Raw genomic sequence first — 24,528 nt, forward strand, 5'->3', positions numbered from 1 at the left:
TGCCCCCAAGTGACCCAAAAAAAAACAACCATTTCAAGCAGAGTGCAGTCACTGCCACTTTGTTTTAACCTCTGTTTTCTAGTACATTTTAGCATTTCTAGTTATATTTCACCAAAATTATACATTTCCATGACAAAGTAATTTAATAATATGGTAAAATGTAAAATCAGATTCTTGTCTTAACTCAATTTTGACCTCATATGTAGCCTACTGCATTTAATAAATCTGAATGAAAGAGTCAATTTATTTGCTGTAGTTAGAAGAAACAACTGTTACCACTACTTCAAGCACAGTACCAGTGGGGGGTTATATATTCAGATCCTTTACACTTCTTTAAATAAATAATAAAGTGCTGTGCTTTAGTTAAAGTACATTAATAGCAGCAGAATGTACTCAAAGTATTACTGAAGTATAGCCCCTGTCAGTGATGGGCTATATTGATATCTTATTAACTATTACTAATGCATAATGCTATTGCAACATAAAAGCATCATTTTATTTTCGTGCAGTTACTCATGATAAGGCTAATTTCAACTACCTAATGTGCTGTTAGTGTTAGAGTTACATTAACTCAAGTATTGTACTTAAGTGCAATTTTTACTTCACTTTATATGATACTTTATACTTTCAACTACACTACATTTGTACATTTATTTGAGACTCATAGTTACTTCTACACTATACCCAGTAGTATACAAAGTATCTCAAATTGGATCCACATTGACCTTTTTGCAAAAGCTTCTATGCAAAGGAAGTACAGGTATATGTAGTGGAGTAAAAAGTACTATATCACCCTAAAATAGAGTAAAAGTATAAAGTAACATTACATTGAAATATTTTGAGGAGTACCTAAGTACTTATTGAGTAAATGTATTAAGTTACTTTCTACCACTGGTAACATATATCACATTGTGTCCAGTATAGAAGTTGTCAGAGGAGAGACATGCTCACTGCTGTTTAAAGTGCAAATGTAAAAGCACTTATCCGCTAGGTAGTTAGTAGTTTTGCTATCCGTTTATGACAAAGATGCTGTTGATGACTTATTTTTTTATGAATACATTCCGTCTCTGCTTACTGTCAATCATCTGGCATGAACAGGACAAAGAGGAAGTGCGCAGAAGTAAATAATCACCCAAACTTTGTTGTCACACTCAGGAACATCAATCAGCTTGAACACGTTTCTCTTCTCACATTAGGATATAAAAAAATATGGATAATGTAACTTTGATGTTAAAATACATCAAGCAAGCATTTGAATGCTTACATCCACACCCAAGAAGTTTTAGTGCCATTGTAATGACTATAGCCAATAAAAGACTTTCCTTGTGTTTGCACATTATAAGTATGAAACAATAAAAAAAAAAATCAGGGGTGGGAGGATTGAAAGGGTGTTGGCACGAACAGGAAAGTAGAATGATGAGAAAGTCATTGAGAAACAGTGAAGAAAGTTATAATTGTGTCCTCATGTGGATGTGAAGCATATACGAGCTGGAGATTAGAACAAGCCTCCACATTCTCATGTTTACAGGGAGAATAAAGAAAACCCAGACAAGAAATAAGAAGAAATAGTCATTAACAGGTAAGGGGTAACTGTAGGCGCTATCATACATTTTATTCACATATTTTATGTTTATTTTAAGGATAAACCCAGAGAGTATTGATACTATGTTGCTGGTATGACTTGCTTCTAAAAAAATTAAAACTCTTATTTCTTTTAAGCAAACCACAATCATATATTTTTGCTTTTAACTTTAATAAGTGTGAACAAGTACAAACTGTCCCTTTTAAGAAAAATGGACTGCAACACTTTTATCCAAAAGGATGATTTTACAGCAGATCTAACAGTAACATTGATTTTCCTGCTTAAGGTTTCATATTATGATATTACAGATTTTCTAAACTGGATTCGTCAAATGCAATTAATGAGTAGAGCTGTACCAAATTTACTTGTATTTAATATATAAAAGCATAACAAAAATCTATGAAATGGTAGGATTTCACGAAAAACAAAATGCCTTGCACAGCATTGTCAGACTTTGTAGTCTTAAACCAACGCTTGAAAACAATCCATTATCATCTTGATTCATCACTCATGCACAACATTTGAATTCTTTAATCAAGTATTCTCTAAGCCTATTGAATAATTTGATTGTTTAGGGCACCGGAAAGAAGGTTTGGCCTGCAAAGATTGGAAGTTGGAAATTTATACTGTGGGTAAAAACACAAACGATTAATGTGTTAAGTATTGTTGTTTGTGTTGGTAGCCTAACAAGGTTGAGAAAAAAAACTGAGAATACAAACAACAATTCAAAATGCTTATGTAAAACATGGAAGGCATTAAGAAAGGAAACACAAAGCAATATAAAAACACATGTCAGAGTCTGTCACTGCTACGTGTCTGGAGCTTCTTTATATTTTTGTGTTAAAAACTGCTGAACTTTTGATAATTTAGATTAAATGAGAATTTTGAATAAACTCTTTACTAATGCTCTTTTCAATGATCTTTCCCTCACTTGCAGGTCTATCTGAGGACAGGTAAAATGAAGTTGATCAGAACCCTTCTTTTCCATTTACTCCTGTACTGTACAACCCAGACATTAGGTAAGCCGGTTTGCAAGATTGGTCACCAAGAATTGAACTGGCCTCTTTTAGTTTAATTATTCCAATAAAATATTTTGTTGTATGCAATCTAAGCTGTTACTGCTTCACTCAGCTGCCCCTTAAAGTCTCAACCTTCTCCCCCCTTCTTTTTCTTAAGGTGTCAAGATCCAGTCTGTCCCAGGAGTCAACAATGAGGATGTTATACAGACAGAGCTGGAGAAGACTGTGTCTCTGGTTTGTCAGTCTGACGGTGGCCATGAGACTCAGGCTGATGAAGAGTTGGTTTGGATGAGGAATGGCGCTGTCGTCAGTCTGACAGAAGAAAATAAAAAGGGTCGCAGCAGCGTGTGTGTTACACCCATCATCTATGAAGACAATGGTGCCACTTTCACCTGCCACCTGAGCAAAAATGCCACACTTACCGCCTCAGTCACCCTGAATGTCACATGTGAGTCCTTTTAAATGAGTGTTGGAATTATGTTAATAATTATACTACTTGTAACTGAGGAGGATGATCCCACTGACTTTGGTGATCCACTGACTTTTCTTCTAGTGCCACTATCAGCTCAAGATTTCACTTTGTATAATATTGGTTAATGACCAAATATTTGCAAAACTAATAATGGCATCCCCATCAGTCTCAGCTCTACATTGTGTGTTTCATTCTAGCCTGCATGCTATCGTGCTTACTGTAACTAAGACGGTGAACATGGTAAACCTTACCCACTAAAGATCAGCATGTTAGCATTGTCATTGTGAGCATGCTGATGTTAGCACAGCCTAAGCACAGCCTCACAGAGCTGCTCGTGTGACTTGTTAAGCAACAGCTGCAGTAACAAACTGAGGAAGAAGAAAAAACAAGATTAAGAGTCTACAGCCACTCTAGCAGCTTTGTGAGGCTGCGCTTAGGCACATTGGTGCTTTGAGCTAAATGCTAACATCAGCTAACATGCTTTTGCTTAACACTGTTTACCATGTCCTTGTTCATGTTATTAGAATACATCTTCTGGGAACCATGAATGTCTGTACAAAACAATCATGGTAATCCTTCTGTAATAGTTGCTAAAATATTTCAGTCAGGACCAAAATGGTGGGCCAACCAACAAACTGACTGCCATACAAAGCATACTGTTAGCATTGTTAAAACTGCTGGCTGCAAAATACAATTGAAAATGTTCTTCTTCAGATCCCCCACAGCTCTCTGGGTCAGAGGAAGTTGCAGTAGAAAAAGAGGACGTGCTAGTCCTGCAGTGTGATATCTGGGCCAATCCACCTGTGTTTTCCGTGTCTTGGACACTAAATGGGAGCACATTGGCTCTATTAGCAGGTGGCTTCTCGGTGACCAATGACGGCTTTAAAAGCCGGCTAACTGCCAACAGAGTGGAGAAAAGCTTGCATGAAGGCATGTATCAGTGCACAGCAAAGTCTCCCATCTATGGAGGACGCAGCAAGCAATTCATTGTTGCAGTAACAGGTCAGTTCACACAATCATTGCAACCAACACATGAAATAATGAATCAGTCACTGATATAAAGTAAGAAAAAGTGGGTTGATCATTGTCTTCCCCCTCATCTGTAGAAAAGACCTTTAAGGTACCACTAATGCCCATGATAGCAGGCCTAGTGGTGGTGTGCCTTACTGCACTTCTTGCAATTGCTTCACGGTGGAACAAAATTACAAAGGTAACATGCAAAACACACTTACATACAGAACAAAGACTGACCCTGACTCATTACAAACTGAACCACCTAATGCTTCATTTCTCTGTTGACAGTGCTGCAAGTAGGTTGTGCTCTACTTCAACAAATGAGAGAAGCCATGAAGACATCATGACTCAGTTTTTTTGTGATTGATGACTGTGATTACCCTTTTATCATATTTGACATTCAAATATGCGCTTATTTGCTTTCATGCTGAGAGTTTGAAGACCAATACAACTCTTCTATCGGTCTGTTAAATATTGGGTAACATACATTCAGCAGATGGTTAGCTTACCGGTTGCTGGCAGTAGCTTCATATTTATCGTACCAACATGAGGTTCTTCTCTCGGCAATTAAGCAAATAAGCATTTTATCCAAAATGTCCTATAAAATCAAACAACAAAATGTAGCATGCTATCCACTGTATCGTCTGTTGATTATGGCAGAGCGAGCTATGAAGTTTGCAATAAGACCTTGAGATCATCCTTAAACGTGTTACTTTTCACATTGTGATGCACCACAGCCTGTTTCTTGTTATCTTTGCAATAAAAGTGCTTTTGTTTTCGTCACCTTGGTCTTTGGTTTCCACATTTGCACTGAACTTTAACTCCTGACTCAACAATACAACCAAGACTTATTAAAATCACGTTATACATTGACTCTTATTGAGAATAAAGGACAAGGACTTGTATTACATGAGGGTCAAGGTCTGGATCGTTGTATTATTACCAATAGAGAAACATTTAACAGGTTCACATAAAACAGTGCCTTTTTCACAGCAGACATTTTGACTTGTCATAGTAGGAAAAGCACAGCTGAAATGGATAACCTTAACAATGGCTCAATTCCATCAAGTGTCCCAGTAAGCTATTTCAGTGAGTCAGCATGCTCAATACCAGGGCCTCTCCTAAGTGGAATGCAGCCATCATTAATGGTTTTGAATACACCTGTGCTTTTCCTACTATGACATGTCAACATGTCTGCTGTGAAAAAGGTCTATACCAAATGAGGATGGTAACATGTTTGACAAGAATGCACAGGTGTGCACATTAAGTGGTTATCTAATGTGGAGATAGGTCAGGAAATCTGAGACTATGCCAGCACCTTTGAATCTGTAGTCAAGAATTTACTTATTTGGTCGTTTCAAGTGTCAGGCTTTGCAGTTTGCAACAGTTGTGTCCAGAGGTCAGTAATTAGTAATAATACTGTAAGGTCTAATTGATCCCTTTTGGGAAATTCTCAGAGGTCTCAATGTGCTAATTACATGCCTAAATGAGAATGTAAATGTTGCACAAAGCTCTGGTTTGCTTGCTAATAAAATAGTTTTTTTATAAAACACAGGTCCATCACAAATTGTTTTACAATACAAAAATAGATTAAAGGTTAAAGAAAAGTCGACGCACAGGCTTTTTGATGCCTTTATTAAATCACCACAGACTAAAACAAAATACAGTAGGTGGATCTCAAAATACTGTGCTTAAAACTGTTTGACATGCAGGTCTGTAGTGGCATCTGCTGGTCACTCTGCTTTAAACCCCGCCTATTCTATCCTGATCATAATCAGATTGTTGTGTTAACATGCAACTAATGACACATGAGAAAAAGATAAACCTCACAGTGTATGGCAAGTGGCAAATAAGTATCAGTGTTGTCCTTGTTCTGTCGATGTCAATAGGTATTTATTTAATTTAACTTTTACCAGGTAATTCCTTTGAGATTTTTTGAATCTATATTCCAATCCCACATATCATTATATAATTCAAAAACATATGGATAGCATGACATGTAGGATCTGTTATATTGAACTGCGTTACATTAAGATGTGTTTGTCTTGTTCTGTATTCCTATGTAAATGAAGTGGACAAAATATTAGAAATACAAGTTGAATCAACCATCTGGTATGGTAACAAATCAACATCTTACACCAAGTCAAAATCTGAAAATTATAAACCTCACAAAGCTTTATTGCTGGACTGTTCTATTACGGATTACATTAGATGGCTGAAAGAACTGTAATGGGGCAATGCATGATGGAGATATATTTCAGAAAGTGTGACAAGGTGGTGATGATGAAAATAGTGATGATAATTTCCAGGGATATTACAGAAATTAATCTCAATTTTACAGGTTTAGAATTTCAAAAAAGGTAATGACATTGTGGATTATTATAGTCTATGGCTTTCTGATTTGTTTGTCCTAAAGGAGTGTAATTTCAGTATGTTTTCAAAATTGGTTTTCTTTGTGACCCGTAAAACGTGGCCTTCAAAATAAGAAGATTTAAGACAAAAAAATGTTTTGTTAATAATCAAGGTGTCAGTTTATATTTTCAAAGCATCAATTTTTAATCTTTGAAGCACATTTTAGCAACTCATGTTGACAAGCACGCCCAGACGTGACGTGTTACGTCATTCGGGGGCTTTGCGTGAAAGGCGTGGTGATGGCTGTCTGCGTGCGGTCTGCGGTCCACCGCCAAATTCAAACAGTGGAAGAAAGAAACAACAGCAAGAGAGGCAGCTGAAGTAGTCGATTCTCACAACTGGTACTTTCAGGTGAGCTAGTGTCACGGTAGACGGAAGAATAGCTGGTATTCAACGTAAGTTATTTCACATAGACTTTATTTAGTGTAAACTGGGGTGTGCTACGTTAACGTTACTGTAGATAAGCTAACGATGCTTTCGCAAACATAGCTCTGTTTTTGTTGTTTGTGAATAATAATCATTTGCCACTGGTTCTTTAAAACGTTTGTTAGAAGTGTTGTAACTTCATTATCGTTCCCATTTGACGCACAAGTGTTAAGTCGCTGTTATTTGCTCCTCTGGCTGTGTTTCAGATGGTAACGTAAACGTTACTTTGGTAAGAAGATAATCAGAAGGGGGCAGTCCGTAAAGCTAGAAATCCTGATCAGACAATAGCCACCAAACTTTCACTAACACGATTAACTGCTGCTTGACTTTACGCGTGGTTACGGGTCATTTCCCGTCCTTTGTTAATCAACATGTTTCACATTTTTGGTCAGTAACGTTACCAAATAATTGTGCAGTGATTTCTTTAAATGCCATTTAACGTTACACTTAGCTAGCTAACGCATTAGCTCTAGATTGTAAAGAGTTGAACTTGTTTATCTCGGTCTTAATGTCTGGAAATTTCTCTTATTTACTTCTAGTAACGTTATACCTAATGTGTGACTTAATACTTTGTTTTATTTCGAATGTTATTATAAGTGAACTTTAATATTTATATATATTATTTTATTTGAATTATGTCCTGTAGCGGAATTGTCTTATCTATGCCTGTAACTAACAATGCTTATCAACAATTAATCTACGGATTCATAAAATACTCCATTATATGTTCCAAGAGCTGAGTGTGATGTTTTAAAATATCATATACCAACAGTCCAAACCTCATTTATTTACATACAAATAACATCTAGCCTAAAAGGAGATCAATAAATCCTGACATTTGAGAAGGTGGAACCAGAGTTATTTTTGCTTGAAAAATAATTAGTTAATTGTTGCAGACTGCTATATGTAACTGAACATTTGCTGGGGCTCTGGAGTTATTGTCCAGGCAGCACATTGTCATTTAACCCCACACCTGTGTGAAGCACAGTTATTTTAAAATCTGCTATTAAAATAGGGCTGCACAATATAAGGAAAATATGCCATAACATTTTTAAAACATTACTCGCGACAAATAAACTGATATTTAAGTGTACTCAGTTCTGCATTTCTGCTGCTTTTTTTCAGTAGTCTACTAAAATACAACAAATTGTATTTGAAATAATTAAAAGGAAATCATTTCCTACCTTCTTTTTATTGAGCAAATTGAACATTGAATTGAATATAAAAGGCATCAGTAAAAAAGTGACAGTTATTATAAATAACTGCTGTTTTCTACTGGTTTTCTTTCAACTACACAAAAAAATCTGAGTGTCTTTCATAATATGTCGCAGCCTTTTGCAATGTGTTTATTGCGCCAGTTGATATCGTGATGCCGATTTTAAAAGAAGAAGAAAAAATGATACATTGTGCAGATGTAATTAAAAAATGTTTTTTTTATATATATATATATATTATAATACACACTCTGCTGTTCAGTTATAACTCCCCTCCACTTTTGCAGGTAAGCTCAGTCAGCATGGCGTCTTCAATGATGGATGGAGTAGGTAAAGCTGTGGTGGGAGTATGGCGGGCACATACAGTCTTGGATGAGTCTGACGGTGCAGAGAGCTCCCCAGAAGCCCCCGACCGTTTCCGCAAGCTTCGCTCTTCGTCTTCACTTAACTCTCTGCGAATGTCTTTGCGCAAGCGGCTCCCGCTACGTTCGGTCCAGACCAACTCTCTCCCAGAAAATCCAACATGGGAGACCCAAAAGGAGCAGCCAAAGCCCAACACAGTCCGTAAACTTACCCGCAGTGCTCGGAACTCTATTACTGGAGTATATCAGGTAGATGGATTAAGTCCAAAACTTTTGTACTGTTTTCTGTTTTGTTCCCTCCTCACCATCTCTCTCTCTTCCCTTGTTTCCTTTTCTCCCCTTCCCAGAGGCTGCAGAGGACCAGAGAGTTTGCGCGTGAGGAGTGTTTGGTAGCGACCCCAGGTCAGACATGTGATGGGGAAGAAGCTGGCGCATCAACTTCTCGCACCCCAAGACGTACGCCTAGCCGGGCTGCGACTCCCAGACGCACCCCCAGATCAGCAGTTGCACCTGGACGCACCCCAGGCTCTAGGGGAAGGATGACTCCTGAGGCTGGAGTCCGAGGGGTGAAAACGGGAGGAGGCAGGCGGCAGCTTGTCCGCATGGCTGCATTACGAAGTCCCTTTGCCTCCCCCAACACACAGAACCAGAGGCTGTGAGTCTCCTGTTTTTCAGTCAATGTTTTCCAAATTGTATTAGTCTTTGTTTGCTTCTTTGATTTATGTGGTTTTCTCTGCTCTGAGTGTTTGTTTCTTTGCTGTAACAGAACATTTGACCGAGATTTGGAGTCGGTGTCCAGTGGAATCAGGAGGCTCAAACATCTGTCCAAGGCCTTTGACGATATTATTGGCAGAGACAACAGGTAAAGGATCTTCATTTTGGATTTTAACATTTTGATCAGTATATCTGTTTCCGTCTTTAATTTTTCTAATAGTTAGAAGTTTTGTTTGCATTTTCAGTGTTCCATTAGTTATTTTCTCGTGGGTAATAAATAGTGGGTCGAGGGTGAGTGAAATACGTTTTCTGTATGTGTGAATGAAAGCATGTGTTTAATAGGTGAATGAGAGTGTTTTGCGTATTTGAGGAAGCCTTCGGTCCATTTTCTGTTATTCATTCATATTTTGCATAGAGGAGACTACAGAGATGCATGATCACCCTCTTTACCCTCCCACCCAAAGAATCCCAACACAGCTTGTGGGTCCCCAGACTTCCTTCCCCTCCCCCCAGACACATTCTTCCCGGCTAGATTTGAAACTGTTTCTGTGTTTCTGGTATTCGGATGAGGGGGGAGTGAGGGGTCGAAAGCAGGGGGAGAAAGTATGGGTGTGGGAATTGGAGCCAGAGGAAATGTGCTTGAGAGAGGTTGGGGTATATTTGCATCACTTCCTGTGTTGACATTCAAAATGTTGAATTGGACCCACCCATAAAGGACGAAATACACTGTGAAAAACCGAAAGGCATATGGACAGTGACCTTGTCTGTTATCAGTGTGTATTACATGCAGGCTTTTTATCACTGTATGAAAGGCTTTTCCTTTGGTGATAAAACACACATTTGTTTTTTCCTACAACAGGCAGTTCAACTATTCCCTAATTGTGGAGTAGGGAAGAAGGTAAATCTAAATATCCAAACATTTTTGTGGAAGCATATGCTCCAAGTGTAACTAATTTTGTGACATGAAAGCGCATGGCAGAGCTAGCATGGTGTCTGTGTTTCAATGCATGAACCGCTGTATGTACAGTATGACATTGTTAAAGTCTGTGACCTGTTGCAAGGAAAAGCTTTTCTTTTATGACTAATGAATAACTCTCGTTGTCCAAGCGAAGGATGCTCTTTTCTCTATCAGATTCACACTTCCTCCTTTACTACTCTTTGCTTTACATATGTCTTGTTCTGTCACATTATCAGCTCTGTCTATCTGAATTTATGTTTTCCAAATTCAAGGTTTTAAATCTCCATCGTTTTAAATGGACTTAACATAAACATAAATAATACTACTGAAGCACTGCTTGAGAAGAGTCTTGTTTCTAGATGTACCGTTAAGAAACCTTGCCTCCTGATAGGTCAACAATTGTTTTAATTTTCTCATTTTGGAAGAAATAATAACAAAATAGCCCCTTTTCATAAACAAATCTAGCTCAAAGTCCTTTCACATTAATGGTAACCAAAACAAAAAAGAGCACAAACAATTGGAAAAACTTTTCTTTCAAGTGCTCATATTATGCTTTTTGGCTTTTTCCCTTTATCGTGTTATATATCTTTTTTGTGCATGTAATAGGTTTACAAAGTGAAAAGCCTAAAGTCCACCCCAAAGGGACTTACCATCTTCCAGCGAAAACACTGTTCAGAAACTGCTCCAAACAGCTCTATTGTAGTTAGAGATGTTCCGATACCGATATCGGTATCGGCTCCGATACTGCCTCAAACGCTGGTATCAGAAAGTACTGGAGTTTATGCACCGATCCGATACCACATAATAAAGCCCTAAAGAAAATCTACATTAAAGTAGTTTATTTATGTTCTTTTTCTGTTATAACTGACTGTCAAACTGCAGAATAAAAGAAAGTTCTGTGGCGTTCATGTTTCACAAAGAGTTTAACTTGAGCCAGACCGACAACAAAGATAGAAATAATATCACATCCATATAGGGATAGTAGTATACAGTTGTTAAAACATAATAAAATATATGACACACTGGTATCAGATCGGTACTCTGTATCGGCCGATACGCAAGTTCAGGTATCGGAATCGGTATCGGGAAGCAAAAAATGGTATCGGGCCATCTCTAATTGTAGTCCAGCCTTTACTTCCATGACAAGCGTGTGTCACTTTGTAACACACGTTATAATGCTCGCCTAGCTGCTAGCTACTGCGCATGTACGACTCCTAACAAAGATGGTACAGAAGTGGGATGCCTCACTCTGTAGCTAAAACGGAGAGCTCAACACACAGGGTGAAAAGAGGAGCTGCAGCAATGTACAGTACAACGAAAATATGGTGTTTTTTGAAAATTAAACAATGTAAACCTACTCTGGTACAACCTCTAAATACAATTATGAACCTGGAAATGACCATAATATTAGCACTTTAAGATAGACTTAGAAGGAGGAGATAAGTAAATAAATGATGCATTTGTTTTATTTTTCTATTTCTTATTGACATGAATGCAGTCTTAAAACCAAGTCGCCTGCTGACACTTTCATTACTCTCTCCCTCTGTGTATTCTTTCTGCAGTAATTGTTTTCTCTGTCCCCCATGCAGGACAAGCACAAGGGAACATTCTGGAGGAGCAGTGATGAGAAAGTTGGACCCCAGCGGTAAACTCAGTCGTTCAAACCTCACGCGTCGAGCCACGAACCTCTCAGACACACTGGGAAGTTGGGCCCACACAGCTGTGAACACTGTTCGCAAACCCAACTGAACTACATGCATGTCTGTATGTAAAACACGGGACCTTTTTTGTAGCCATGTTTCACATTTATCATTATTGAGGTATCACTGTTACATTTGCATGTAGTGTTGTCATGATACTGGGAGACTGTTACATGGCAGCTTGCCTTCTTTTTTATTTACTGTATGTTGTGTGTAGTTGGCAACATTTAAGTAATTTGTGTTTACATCTCAGGTTAGCTGATTATTGGTGATATATCCTCATTGTAGCTACCAAAGGGATTTTTGTATTGTGGTGTATGTACTTGTCATAGCTGCTACAACCAAATGTCTTAGTTACATTTTCAAGATACTAATATTGTAGTTTGTATTATCACTTTCTGCATAGAAACCTTTTGCGTGTTTCTAATATTTACTTTAAAAGAAATGCTCCACAAGACCAAAATTGTATCTGCAGAACTAACACTAAAGTTACTGACAAAGGGGAGATGCATGTTTCCTCTACTTTATATGTATGCAATAATGTAACTAAAATTTGTTTTACTGTTTTTTTTAAATTACATTTTATTATGTACAACTTGTAAAGTGTATTTTCCATTAAGGGGATTTTTTTTTTATATGTAGCTTAGGCAGTATTAAAGTGGGATTTTTTTTCCCCTCCATATCTTTCCTTGAGGCAGAGGTTGGCATTTATTATGGCCTGTGGATGATTCATGCATCAATACTGTACACATAAATCATTTGATAATGTGATGAGGAAAAATGTAATGATCTTACCTGATGTCAACGAGATGTTATGAAGCTAGATCGAGCAGGTTTTGTGTTTTGACTTTCAAACAAACATCCTCAAAATGAAAACCTGTAAGCTTATGCAGCCCTGAAATTGTGTCCTGTCCAACACAATAATTGTCTCAAATTAAATAATGTGAAACCTATTCTTGTCAGTGATATTTATTATGCATGTACATATACTGCTAGAACCGGATCCTCTGCACATCGGAACCAGTAGTGGAAGCCACAGGCCTTGAACATCTTTTAAAAAATAAACTCACAATTTGATAGAATTTGGAAACTCGAGTGCTTTGCAGTGTGACATTAGAAGACATTTCTCTTTTATGCCTTGGCAATATTTTACAGAATCCTACAAATATTAGTCAATTGTGGATTTAGAAATGTGATAGAGTGGGATTAGGCTATTTTTTTTGTAGTGATGGTTGTATTACAGTTCTTGATAAAAAAAAAAATTTTATTGTTTGAATTTCAATGGATACATTTACAACACATCCTTTGGCTCAATATACATTTTAAACTGACCAAAAACTGAAAACATGTTATCCATATGTAAAGTAAGCTGATTAATAAAAATGTATTTGAGAAGAAAAAAAATATTATACTGCTATGTATGATATATAATATTGTGATGTTATATCCACTAGTGGAAAGTAACTAAGTATATTTTCCTAAGCACTGTATAACAATTTTGAAGTACTTGTACTTTGAGTGTTTTCATTTGGTTTTCATTCCACTACATTTATTTCACAGCTATATATGATGGATTGTTTTAGATTAAACCACCCAACAGTGTATGAAAATAGCTTCACAGTGACTAATTTTCAAATTAAAGTGCATTTTACATTTTAATGCCTCAATAATAATAATAAAAGTGATGAAGTCTAACACTTTTTACTTTTGATACTTTACAAATGTATTTTGAAAATAATTATTGTGAACTTCTACTATTAGTATTTGTTTTTATTTATTAGAGTATTTTTACATGGTAGTTGTTTTTTGTTTTGTTTGTATAAGTAAATAAAGGATCAGAAGTATAAAATTATTTTAAAAAAATCTAAACATTTCTGAGGCAACAGCTCCCCGAAGTGGTATGTCATTATCACAGCAGTTGGAACGAGAATCGCTCGGTTTGACCCTTGTTGTTACCCGTCTTCAGTCCCACGCCTCGTTGAAATCGCTCCTCCTCTGTCTCTCCGGCTTTGTACCCAGAGCTGAACACACGCCGCGGCTACGTTCTCAAAGATACCGGGGCTGCTAAACGTCCGAAAATGGCTCTGCACGTTCCCAAAGCTCCGGGCTTTGCCCAAATGTTGAAGGATGGCGCCAAGGTGAGGTTAAATCAGTTTGTTGGAGTAGTTTGGTAGCTTTGAGTGAGTGGTTGTGAACTAGCATGCTAGCTAGCGTGAGTTAGCACGCTGGTTCACAGTCATGAGGGAGCGTTCTAGAAGCAAGGCAGGCCGCTCGGGTCGTCTGCACCCGGGGCTGTTGGGATGGACAAAAGGCTGCGTCGCAGTGTCTTCTCTTGCACTTAAACATGCTGTATATGTCGCAGTGTTTTAGCTGCAGTGATGGGTGACTGTCAGACTAGCAGTCACACCCAGTTAACTGTCAGAGCTAAGGCTTTGATTGTCACCACGGTTTTACCATGGATGCTGATGCTTCCTGTTTTGGGTTAGCTTTAACTCATCTTACATCTGTTGGTGGTGCTGACCAAGATGCTTGTCGTCCATAACGTTTCGATTATTCCGATCGATCCATTACAATTTAACGATTTTGATACGATTTGTTTTCTGTTAACGTTAGTTATTATGCATACCAATAACTATTTGTCTGACATGTACACTAATGAAATGCATCTCTTTTTGGAAAGTCACAGTAGTTATGTTCTCTGATGCAGCACTATTCAGGGCTTGAAGAGGCCGTCTTTCGTAACATCAGAGCCTGTAAGGAGCTTTCTCAGACCACACGCACCGCATATGGACCAAACGGTAAACTGTACTCCAACAGTAATATATTTGTATAAAGTCTTTGTTCGAGCTTTGACCTATTAAAACCTTTTATTGGCGAGACAACAAAATATGTGATGGCTAAACTGTGACATTGTTGCCTTTTCAGGTATGAACAAAATGGTCATCAATCACCTGGAAAAGCTGTTTGTCACAAATGACGCAGCAACAATTCTCAGAGAGCTTGAGGTGAGGAAACCTTTGCTGAATAATTTTATTTCGATTAACATACATGAAAGAAACAATTATTTGCCACCATAGCTAACTGAAAAAGGAATAGGCTGAAGCCAAGGCTTCTTTTTACCTATACTATAATCCCCATAGAATCACCCAGAAATCCCAACCAAACTAAATAATTGTTGTGCAACATATTGCATACAGGAATTATGTATACGTTAAATAATGTTTAATAACTGTTTCTGTAAATGCCATTTGTTTTTATAGGTGCAGCATCCAGCCGCCAAAATGATTGTGATGGCATCCCACATGCAAGAGCAGGAGGTTGGAGACGGTACGAACTTTGTCCTGGTGTTTGCTGGAGCTCTGCTGGAGCTGGCTGAAGAGCTGCTCAGGATGGGCCTGTCAGTGTCAGAGGTAAACAAATGTAGTCGTCGATCATTATCATCATGCATGTTGTGCTGTGTAGATTGTGATCATATGACGCCAAGGTCTTTTGATAAAAGTACTTGTATTGACTTTCTTCTCTTCCCACAATGTACTCTGTACAAGTATGTTGTTGCTCGTCTTCTGAAGCTGTTTTTTTGTTCGTTTTGTCTTTAGAGAAAACACTCCATTTTCTTGTTGGTATTTTGAGTAATGTCATATGTTACCACACCTACTGTAGAAAAAAAAAAAATCCTTAATGCAAATCAGCTTAATATCGGCAATAAATCAATATCAGACTGATGCCGTAATGCTTTTTAGAGCTGATTTTGATATAATAGTTTACACATGAATAAAAAAAAATTGCATCCCAAAGAAACGAATCGCTGCATTTGCTCAGTGTCCCCTTTCCTCTTTTTGACAGGTGATTGAAGGCTATGAGAAAGCTTGTAAAAAGACTCTAGAGATCATGTCAGACTGCGTATGTTCCTCAGCCGAGAACCTTCATGATGTTAAGGAGGCAGCGTCTCTCATCCGTACAGCAGTCATGAGTAAACAGTATGGCAACGAAGACTTCCTCGCTAACCTCATTGCACAGGCCTGTGGTTAGTCAGCAATTTAGACTACCTTAACCAAACCAGCTGTCCGCTGTCAAATATCATTTTCTTAATGGTAGGATTCATATTGTAAGTCTCTAAGTTTTGTTTCTTTATTGGTTTGTGCTACAGTGTCCATCTTCCCAGAGTCAGGCAATTTCACTGTTGATAACGTCAGAGTATGCAAGATTATGGTAAGCAGCATTATCCGTTGAAAATATTTAGTCTTGTGTCTGTTGTTTGCCTGTAGATTAATGTATACTGTGTTTTCAGGGTTGTGGAGTAACATCATCCACCATGTTACATGGCATGGTTTTTAAGAAGGAAGCAGAGGGAGATGTCACATCAGTTAAAGACGCCAAGATTGCCGTCTACTCCTGCCCCTTTGACTGCATGATGACAGAGACCAAGGTAATGAATACTTGAGTCTCTCTTTGATGCTTTAGAGAAATCTGACCCACGAGAACTACAATTAATTGAGTTTTATGGTTTAACATATGTTGGTTGACTTAGGTCTGAGTCAGTTTCACATTATGATACATTTGCCCTAAAATAATTGGCTTTAGGATCTGGATTTGTTTTCTTCTCGCTGAAGATATTTTGGCATATCACATGAAGAAAATCTCAAGTGTAACTAATATAATTAATGTTGGCTGAATGCCATTTAGCAGCATCAGTTTCAGGGTGCTGTTGTTGTGCATATTGTCAGGGGTTTATAAAGTTGATAAAAGGTTCTGATCCTCGGTGCTAACAATAGTACTGTCTCATAGGGCACAGTGCTGATAAATAATGCAAAGGAGCTCATGGACTTCAGTAAGGGAGAGGAAGATATGATGGAGGCTCAGGTGAAGGCCATCAAGGAGGCTGGTGCCAACGTGGTGGTAACTGGGGGGAAAGTGGCTGACATGGCGCTGCACTATGCCAACAAGTACAACCTCATGGTGGTCAGGTAAGACCCACATGACCTCTGACAATCCAAATAAGTGTTAATTATCAAGTGCTCAGAGATACTACGACAATTTTCTCCTCCAAAATGAAACCTTTCATGTCTTCCACCACAACCACATTACATTACAGATGCCTGTATTAATGTAGTGGTATTACAACGTCTTTATGTAAGTATACCTTTTTATCACGGTACAATTGTACTTAAATTCTCCTTCCCCCATCAGGCTTAACTCCAAGTGGGACCTCAGGAGGTTATGCAAGACTGTTGGAGCTGTAGCACTGCCCAGGATGGTGAGTGTTATGTTTCTTTCAGATCAGGTATATGAACCATAATAAAATGAACCATTATATTATGTATAATGATGCTTTTCTGCTTCCTTAGACGCCTCCAACCCCAGACGAGATGGGTCACTGTGACAACGTGTACCTGACAGAGGTGGGGGACACTCAGGTGGTGGTCTTCAAACACGGTAAATCGTTCTTTGCTCCAGCCTCGCGTCTCTTAATTTTTATCCCTGATCTTTGCTCCATATGAGTTTTAGGCTCAACATATAGTTTGGTCTTGATTGTTTTGAACAGAGAAAGAAGACGGTCTCATCTCAACAGTGGTGATCCGAGGCTCCACTGACAACCTGATGGATGACATTGAGAGGGCTGTAGATGATGGGGTCAACACCTTCAAGGTTCTGGTCAGGGTAAGTCTACACCATAAACCACTGTAGGATCTTTAGTTAAAGGAAATATAAATGAATCTGTCAAGAAACAAAATTACAGTAATTTTTTTTTGTTCGCAGAAAAGATAAACATTCAACATTTGAAGAGTATCTCCTCATATTTCTCTCAAGTAGTAATTATTTAAAGTCGTTTGCCATTTGTCAACGCACACATTGTTTCACAATAAGGATCAATGAATCTCAACAGTAAAAGTGACTTAACTTATTTTATTTACTGCTTGACCTGCACAACAGCTACAGTATCTGTGTTACTCACGGTCTCTAGGACAAGCGACTGGTACCTGGAGCAGGAGCCACTGAGATTGAGCTGGCCAAACAGATCACCTCATATGGAGAGGTATGCACACTCGAGTAAATAAACAGAAGATCACCAGGTTCAAACTAATGCCTCTCCTCTTGGTTTGGCCTTTTATTTTTATTTTTTTTTATTTTATTTTTTTTCTTCTTTCTTTACTGCATCATCAGATGATGGAATTGCATAAACATGAGCTTACTTTCCCCCTCTCTTTAGTCCTGCCCGGGTCTGGACCAGTATGCCATTAAGAAGTTCGCTGAAGCCTTTGAGGCTTTTCCACGAGCGCTTGCTGAGAACTCTGGTGTGAAGGGGAGTGAGCTCCTCTCTAAACTGTACTCTGCACATCATGAGGGACACAAAAACATGGGCTTCGACATTGAGGTGTGTATGTGTACATAAAAGGTTCTGAACAAATGTTTAAAAAAAATGAAATTACGTCAAACTGACTTAATTGTCAATACACATTTTGCCATAAGGTTAAGAGTCCATGGTGGCATTTAACATTCAACAATGTAACCTGTTATTGTGCTCAATCGTGCCCATTTAACTTGTGGCGTGTAACGCTTGCAAGTACAAAACGTCATACTACCTCTCAGTTTTCCTGAATGCAGAGCAATTTATTTTGTGATCTATTGAACTACATGTTTCTGTTTAGTTCTGATGACTGAGCATGTGATGTTATCTTTAGGGAGAAGGCCCCGCTGTGAAGGACATGCTTGAAGCTGGCATTCTGGAGCCTTACCTTGTCAAATACTGGGGCATCAAACTGGCTACCAACGCTGCCATCACAGTACTGAGAGTTGACCAGGTTTGTACAAATACTCGCAACACAGATGATCAAATTTAGACACAAAGAGAAATATTTTTACAACTTCCCACATCATGCACATCTAATGTTCTTTAAGGACAAGGCAGGTATTATTTAATGTTTTTCTTACTGTCAACAAATTGTATGAAAAGACCGAAACAACAGTCAGTCTCTCGATACTTTCCAACTTCCCTACATTCTCTGGCAGCAGGCTGGCATATGTATTGTTGATTGAAATTAAACTACAGTGCTCACATTCATTATAACAAGGAGCATGTCTACCAGTTCAACTATACTCATTTTTGTTTTTTTAAAGATTTGTTTGGGGTATTTTTAGGCCTTTTATTTATAGGACAGCTGAAGAAATGAAAGGGGGGAGAGAGAGGGGGAATGACATGCAGTAAAGGGCTGCAGGTCGGAGTCGAACCCGGGCCCACTGCATTGAGGAGTGTGTGTGTGTGTGTGTGTATGTATGTGATATATATATATATATATATATATATATATATATATATATATATATATATATATATATATATATATATATATATATATATATATATATATATAAAATATAAAAATCATCTCTACCACGTGAGCTATCCGAGCGCCCATACTCATGTTTTTTTTTTTATATGAATAAATATTATTCATATTCAATTATTTTTAATTTAATATTCTATGGCACAGGAATTGCTTAGATCAGGCTTTGACTACACAGACAATGGCCTTTTTAGTAGGATCAATTGTTTTTTTTTTCATAGGATTTGTTGGAAAAATATAGAATATGTCATCCTCTTTTTCAATCTATTTTCTATTGTCAAACTGAAAAATTTAATATAATATGAGGATTTGAATATACCTTGAGGGGTTTTAACTATACAGATTTGATCTGTTAAATAAAGCCCTATCTTGATCTGGGGTGTGCAGCAAATTTAGGTGCAACTCACTGAAGTTGGTGAGGAGTCCTGTCTTTATATTCAAGAGATTTATTTATTAGTTCCTTCACAAAGAATTCAGGTTTAACATTTTCCAGTCTCAATTTTCAGGTTTATATACGCAAAAGGCAGATGACTTGTGTAAAATAAATTGTTTCTATTCAGTTTTATTTTGGAGATGTTTATAATTTAATATAAAGCTAATGATTTTCTTAAAGGTCCCATGGAATGAAAATTTCACTTTGAGTTTTTAACATTAATATGAGGCTGCCCCCAGCCTGCCTATGGTCCCCCAGTAGCTAGAAATGGTGATAGGTGTAAACCGAGCCCTGGGTATCCTGCTCTGCCTTTGAGAAAATGAATGAGACTTCAGATACAGTATTAGGGGACCACTAAGGTCTATATAAAAGCATCCAAAGAGCACCATGTCATGGGACCTTTAAATTCAGCAGGTGAAGTGTTATTGGGGAGGCCTATGTGAATGAATAGTCTCCAGGTAGTTGACGTTAGTGTGTGTGTATATATGTGCGATGCAGATCATCATGGCTAAGCCTTCAGGGGGACCAAAGGCTCCCAAGCAGAGAGGCCATTGGGACAAGGACGATTGGGAAGAAGCGCCTGATAATTTTGAAACTCACCATTAGAGGGCGCACACACCCCCTCCGTCAGTAGGTCCTGGAATGTGTGTGGTTTTTGACTCACACAGATGTACTCACCTGCTCACGGGAACCTGACGTTGTGAAATGTTTGTTCTTTTGCTTGTCACTACTAACACGTCCTCAATGTAGAGACAAGTGGTATAGCAACAGCATTTAGCCACTTCTCAGGTGTTTAATAATACCAAGTGTGTGTCACTGACAGCGGACTAAATCACTTTGAGACTAAACTTGCACAAAACGGATACAGTATGGTTTGTTAGCATGCTGCATGCCTTCGTGACCGGTTTATATTTCAGTGAACGTCCTCGGGCAAGTGCAGAATTTAAAGATGTTGCATGTAACATAATTCAATATAAATGGAACATGTAAATAAGATGAGATATAGGGCTCTGGAGGCTGAAGTGGCATTGTTGTCTGGAGGGCATTTTCCTCCAAATTACTGTGACGCCATTCTACTTCAGAAATCAACCTGGAGTGTCTAGATCTCAGCCCTCTTCCCCAGGTACCAACAGAGTCTGAGATTATTCACACCACTTAAAAAAAAAAAAAAAAACTGATGATGATGTTCATTAACTTTGCCCCAGTACAGAGTGCCTGAAATGCTGTGATTAGTACCAGCATTTTAATTACCTGGAAGGGTACTTCCCCCCTCTTGAAAGCATGAACTGCATTTTTCCATCGTAGCACATTTTCTTACAGCATATATGCCCATATAAGCCCATGAATAATTCATCCCCATAAATAGCCCTCCTTGTTATCTGTAGGGATTGATCCAAAGTAATTATTTGTGCACATAAGTTGAATCAAATAATTTAAATATTTGAGGTTTGTTTTAGTTGAAAAATCAAACGTGAACCTGCCTGCCTCAGACCCTACAGGCTGCTGCGTGGATCTTGGTGCTCTTGATTTCCAGCCAGAAAGGACTGACTGCTGTTCATTCTCCTTTCAGATCATCATGGCTAAACCAGCAGGGGGACCCAAACCTCCACAGGGCAAGAAGGACTTCGATGAGGATGACTGAATGTGATGCTGTCCAGCTGATGCTCCTGCATAACCCTGCTCCCACATGGATTAAAGACACATTTTCTACTTGTTTATTTAAAGCTCAACAGTTTGGTTTATTTTGTAGAAACGACCACACATGGTTAACAAATATGTGAAAGTAAAATGTATGCACTGTCTGCTTTATTTGTTCTTAGTCCCAAATAAAAGGCACTTGGGCTGTCATGTCTTGGTTTAGATTGTGTTTTTACTTTGTGTTCTTGTCTTGATTTGAGTTTCCTTGTCATTCAATCATGAGGGAAAGGAAGTCAAGTTAGGATGATCTAGGTGCCATTATGTCCCAGATCTGTACAAGAGACCTTCCCTTGGAGCGCATAAATCGGCCATCCTTGCTTGAGCTACCAGCATGCATACATTTACCTTTTGATGTTGCCCTATGGGTTTGCTCTAAACATGTTGAGGCAGCACAGCTGTCTAAGGGGAAGTCACCTGGAATAGATGGGCTAACCGTAGAGTTTTTGTCTTTCTTTTGGATTGATATCAGGGAAGTGCTCTATAATGCCTATTTAGATTGTATCTCAAAAGGTAATCTTTCTCCCACTATGAAACATGGTCTCATCACCCTAATTCCCAAACCTAACAAAGGTAATCTTTTATTGGATAATTGGAGACCAATTACCTTATGTAACGATTATAAATTGCTGGCACTTGTCTATGCTAATCGTCTGAATGAGGGATTATCACATATTATTGACCAGTGTCAATCAGCTTTCATGAAGGGTAGAAATATACATAACCATACCAGGCTGCTACTAGACATGCTTGATTATTGAGACTTCATTAACACTGATGCTTTAATTTTATTTCTTGATTTTTATAAGGCATTTGATACTGTTGAACATACTTTTTTATTTGAAATCTTAGATTTTTTAGGTTTTGGGAGTAACTTCTGTAAAATAATGTTTTATACTGACATATATAGCTGTGTGTCCCTGAATCCTAGTATAACTCCTAGGTTTGAAGTGCTCTGCGGTATTAGGCAGGGATGCCCGATTTTGCCCAAACTGTTTATTCTAGCCACCCAATCACTTATAATGCTCATTAATCACGACTCCGACTTGCATGGGATCTCAATATTTGACAAGGAATAAAAAATGGACTAAAATTAGTCAATTTGCAGACGACACAGCAATCCTTTAAGGAATAAATTCATGGTTGATGTTGCCCTTGATTCAATCTCAATTTTCTCTAAAGCTTCAGGATTAACCCTCAATATTAAAAAATGTGAGCTACTTCCCATTCACTCAACGGATTCCATCATCTCTTCAATTGAGGTTAAAGCTGAAGTGAAATATCTAGGAATAGTTTTATCTAAAAATGCTATTAGAAGGGAAGACGTTAATTTTTCTAACCGTTTAATAGATATGAAGACATCTTTGAGTCGCTGGCTTACCAGAGATCTCACTATCTTTGGTAGAGTCACTCTGTCTAAATCAGAAGGTATTTCCAAAGTAATTTATCCATGTCACTCCCTGTATGTTTCTTCCAATAATGTTATGAAAGCCAATTCAATTGTTTTCCAATTCCGGTGGAAAAACAAAACCCATTATATTAAGAAATCACAGCTGGTTAAAGAGTATGATATGGGTGGTATCAAAGCATTGGACTTTGAATCAATGTTTGGGACCTTTCAGATTAACTGGTTGAAAACATATCTATCACAACCAGATTCTATGTGGTTTCACATACCTAGACATCTATTTAAAAAAGTAGGAGGGCTTGACTTTCTTCTGCAATGTGATTTTGAGGTGACCAAAATTCCTGTTAAGTTGTCAAACTTCCACAAACAAGTTCTCCAATATTGGAAAATGATATTTACCCATAACTTTTCTCCACATGGATCCACCTTATGGAACAATAGGGTCATTATAATCAATAGGAAATCATTGTTAGGTATGATTGGTATGAAAAGGGCACTGTTTTTGTGAATGATGCTGTAGGTGATAATGGTAACCTTTTGGAATATAAAGCTTTTTTAGACAAATATAATTTAAACTGTACATATAGATAATACAATACGATCTGTAAAGCAATACCTGTACTATTATTACAGTTAATTCATAACACATTGTTATATACAAGAACAAGACCCTTACCAACTTTACCAAATATTGTTATTAATGATTGTACTTTATTTGACAATAAATGTAATAATAAATATATTAGTGATGCTTTGAAATCTAAATTATGTTTTGGTTATAAAAGAGGATTGTGTGTACAGGTTCCGAACATGGATGCATTGTCCATAGAAAAAACACATTTTAAATTCATTAAATGGCCCATTTCCCCAAAGGTCGAAGATAATCGGTCGCTGACTTTCTTAGAAGAAGATTCAAATTTGATGTAGACCTTTGTGTTTTTTGTGAGGTGGCTGATGAGACTCTGGAACACATGTTCTGGTCTGAGATACATAATTGGCTGTCACTTAAGATGGATAATATCCCTACTCTCACCTTGCCACACATCCTCTTTTATATGGATAATATAGATTCATCAGTATCAGACTTACTCAATATGATTATTCTAATGGGTAAATATCATGTTCATTGCAGTAAGTGGAGGTGTTCTAAGCCTTCCTTTGTTGGTTTATACATGACTTTAAATTGTTTTTTTCCTCACAGAAAAAGATCAAATCTACTAAGATTGCAAGGAAAATGTGTAGTGACATATCTGAAACTACTGTTTTGATTAGTCTCTCCTTGTGTACCGCTCTAAATGTTCATTTTACTTTCTCTAGCCTTTTTGCTTTTGACTTGTGTATTTTAAGCAGCTCCCCATTTTTGTTTTATTCTTTGTTGTTTCTTTTTATCAGGTAATTCCTTCTTGTACATTGACAACATCTGTATTGTATATACGCATGTATATCCTTTTCCCCAACGAGAGTTTTGTATGTTGGTGCTTTTTTGCCAATAAAAAAAAAAGTTGAGGCAGCAGATATTATGGTTATGCGCTGGTTTATTTTTCGAACAAGTGAACTGAATAATTGAATGGCGATGTCGATTAAAGACCTATCACTACAAAATGCATTCATAGTTCTATTGATGCATGCATTCGTTTGTCTCGCCTTGTCAATGACGCAAACGACAACAGAAATGGTCACTTGAATGTAGAGTTGATGTCTGCGGCTGTGATCACAGAGAGCAGCAGGGGGGGCTGAACTCCACCAGGTTGCAGTCTCATCATTGGATGGCGAAGA

At 37.8% G+C, this 24,528-nt stretch overlaps 3 protein-coding genes across 6 annotated transcripts; all 3 read left to right on the forward strand.

The window, feature by feature from the left end:
• The first annotated feature begins 2,540 nt into the window (after positions 1 to 2,540).
• Positions 2,541 to 4,822, forward strand: tmigd1 (transmembrane and immunoglobulin domain containing 1). The gene is made up of 5 exons (XM_078266381.1): positions 2,541 to 2,601; positions 2,759 to 3,049; positions 3,788 to 4,075; positions 4,180 to 4,283; positions 4,376 to 4,822. Exons 1-5 carry the CDS (start codon positions 2,541 to 2,543, stop codon positions 4,385 to 4,387), a joined length of 756 nt encoding a protein of 251 aa, XP_078122507.1. The 3' UTR covers positions 4,388 to 4,822.
• Positions 4,823 to 6,745: 1,923 nt separating this feature from the next.
• Positions 6,746 to 12,826, forward strand: pimreg (PICALM interacting mitotic regulator). 3 transcript variants are annotated; one of them, XM_078266439.1, is made up of 6 exons: positions 6,746 to 6,850; positions 8,427 to 8,750; positions 8,849 to 9,156; positions 9,268 to 9,363; positions 10,075 to 10,113; positions 11,763 to 11,852. In XM_078266439.1, the coding sequence occupies exons 2-5, from the start codon at positions 8,442 to 8,444 to the stop codon at positions 10,103 to 10,105; spliced, it is 744 nt and encodes a 247-aa protein (XP_078122565.1). In that variant the 5' UTR covers positions 6,746 to 6,850; positions 8,427 to 8,441; the 3' UTR covers positions 10,106 to 10,113; positions 11,763 to 11,852. The 3 variants fall into 3 exon arrangements, with proteins under 3 accessions (XP_078122565.1, XP_078122563.1, XP_078122564.1); XM_078266437.1 differs by lacking the exon at positions 10,075 to 10,113 and having other exon boundaries at positions 11,763 to 12,826; XM_078266438.1 differs by lacking the exon at positions 10,075 to 10,113 and having other exon boundaries at positions 6,749 to 6,894; positions 11,763 to 12,826.
• Positions 12,827 to 13,855: 1,029 nt separating this feature from the next.
• On the forward strand, positions 13,856 to 21,497 carry cct8 (chaperonin containing TCP1, subunit 8 (theta)). 2 transcript variants are annotated; one of them, XM_078265941.1, is made up of 15 exons: positions 13,856 to 14,011; positions 14,581 to 14,671; positions 14,799 to 14,878; positions 15,134 to 15,283; positions 15,717 to 15,897; positions 16,021 to 16,082; positions 16,162 to 16,299; positions 16,659 to 16,837; positions 17,061 to 17,127; positions 17,219 to 17,306; positions 17,416 to 17,531; positions 17,836 to 17,907; positions 18,082 to 18,246; positions 18,554 to 18,673; positions 20,148 to 20,270. In XM_078265941.1, the coding sequence occupies exons 1-15, from the start codon at positions 13,952 to 13,954 to the stop codon at positions 20,253 to 20,255; spliced, it is 1,677 nt and encodes a 558-aa protein (XP_078122067.1). In that variant the 5' UTR covers positions 13,856 to 13,951; the 3' UTR covers positions 20,256 to 20,270. The 2 variants fall into 2 exon arrangements, with proteins under 2 accessions (XP_078122067.1, XP_078122068.1); XM_078265942.1 differs by lacking the exon at positions 20,148 to 20,270 and adding an exon at positions 21,220 to 21,497 and having other exon boundaries at positions 13,857 to 14,011.
• Positions 21,498 to 24,528: the final 3,031 nt, after the last annotated feature.

Source organism: Sander vitreus, chromosome 13 (genome assembly GCF_031162955.1).
Source record: "Sander vitreus isolate 19-12246 chromosome 13, sanVit1, whole genome shotgun sequence".
NCBI classification, from domain to species: Eukaryota; Metazoa; Chordata; class Actinopteri; order Perciformes; family Percidae; genus Sander; species Sander vitreus.

Coding starts and splice junctions, on each gene's coding strand:
- tmigd1 (XM_078266381.1), top strand. CDS start 2,541: ATGAAGTTGATCAGAACCCTTCTTTTCCATTTACTCCTGTACTGTACA. Junction 2,602..2,758: donor CTGTACAACCCAGACATTAG/GTAAGCCGGTTT, acceptor CTTTTTCTTAAG/GTGTCAAGATCCAGTCTGTC. Junction 3,050..3,787: donor AGTCACCCTGAATGTCACAT/GTGAGTCCTTTT, acceptor GTTCTTCTTCAG/ATCCCCCACAGCTCTCTGGG.
- pimreg (XM_078266437.1), top strand. CDS start 8,442: ATGGCGTCTTCAATGATGGATGGAGTAGGTAAAGCTGTGGTGGGAGTA. Junction 9,157..9,267: donor AACACACAGAACCAGAGGCT/GTGAGTCTCCTG, acceptor TTGCTGTAACAG/AACATTTGACCGAGATTTGG. Junction 9,364..11,762: donor ATTATTGGCAGAGACAACAG/GTAAAGGATCTT, acceptor TCCCCCATGCAG/GACAAGCACAAGGGAACATT.
- cct8 (XM_078265941.1), top strand. CDS start 13,952: ATGGCTCTGCACGTTCCCAAAGCTCCGGGCTTTGCCCAAATGTTGAAG. Junction 14,672..14,798: donor CACCGCATATGGACCAAACG/GTAAACTGTACT, acceptor TTGCCTTTTCAG/GTATGAACAAAATGGTCATC. Junction 16,083..16,161: donor TCAGAGTATGCAAGATTATG/GTAAGCAGCATT, acceptor CTGTGTTTTCAG/GGTTGTGGAGTAACATCATC.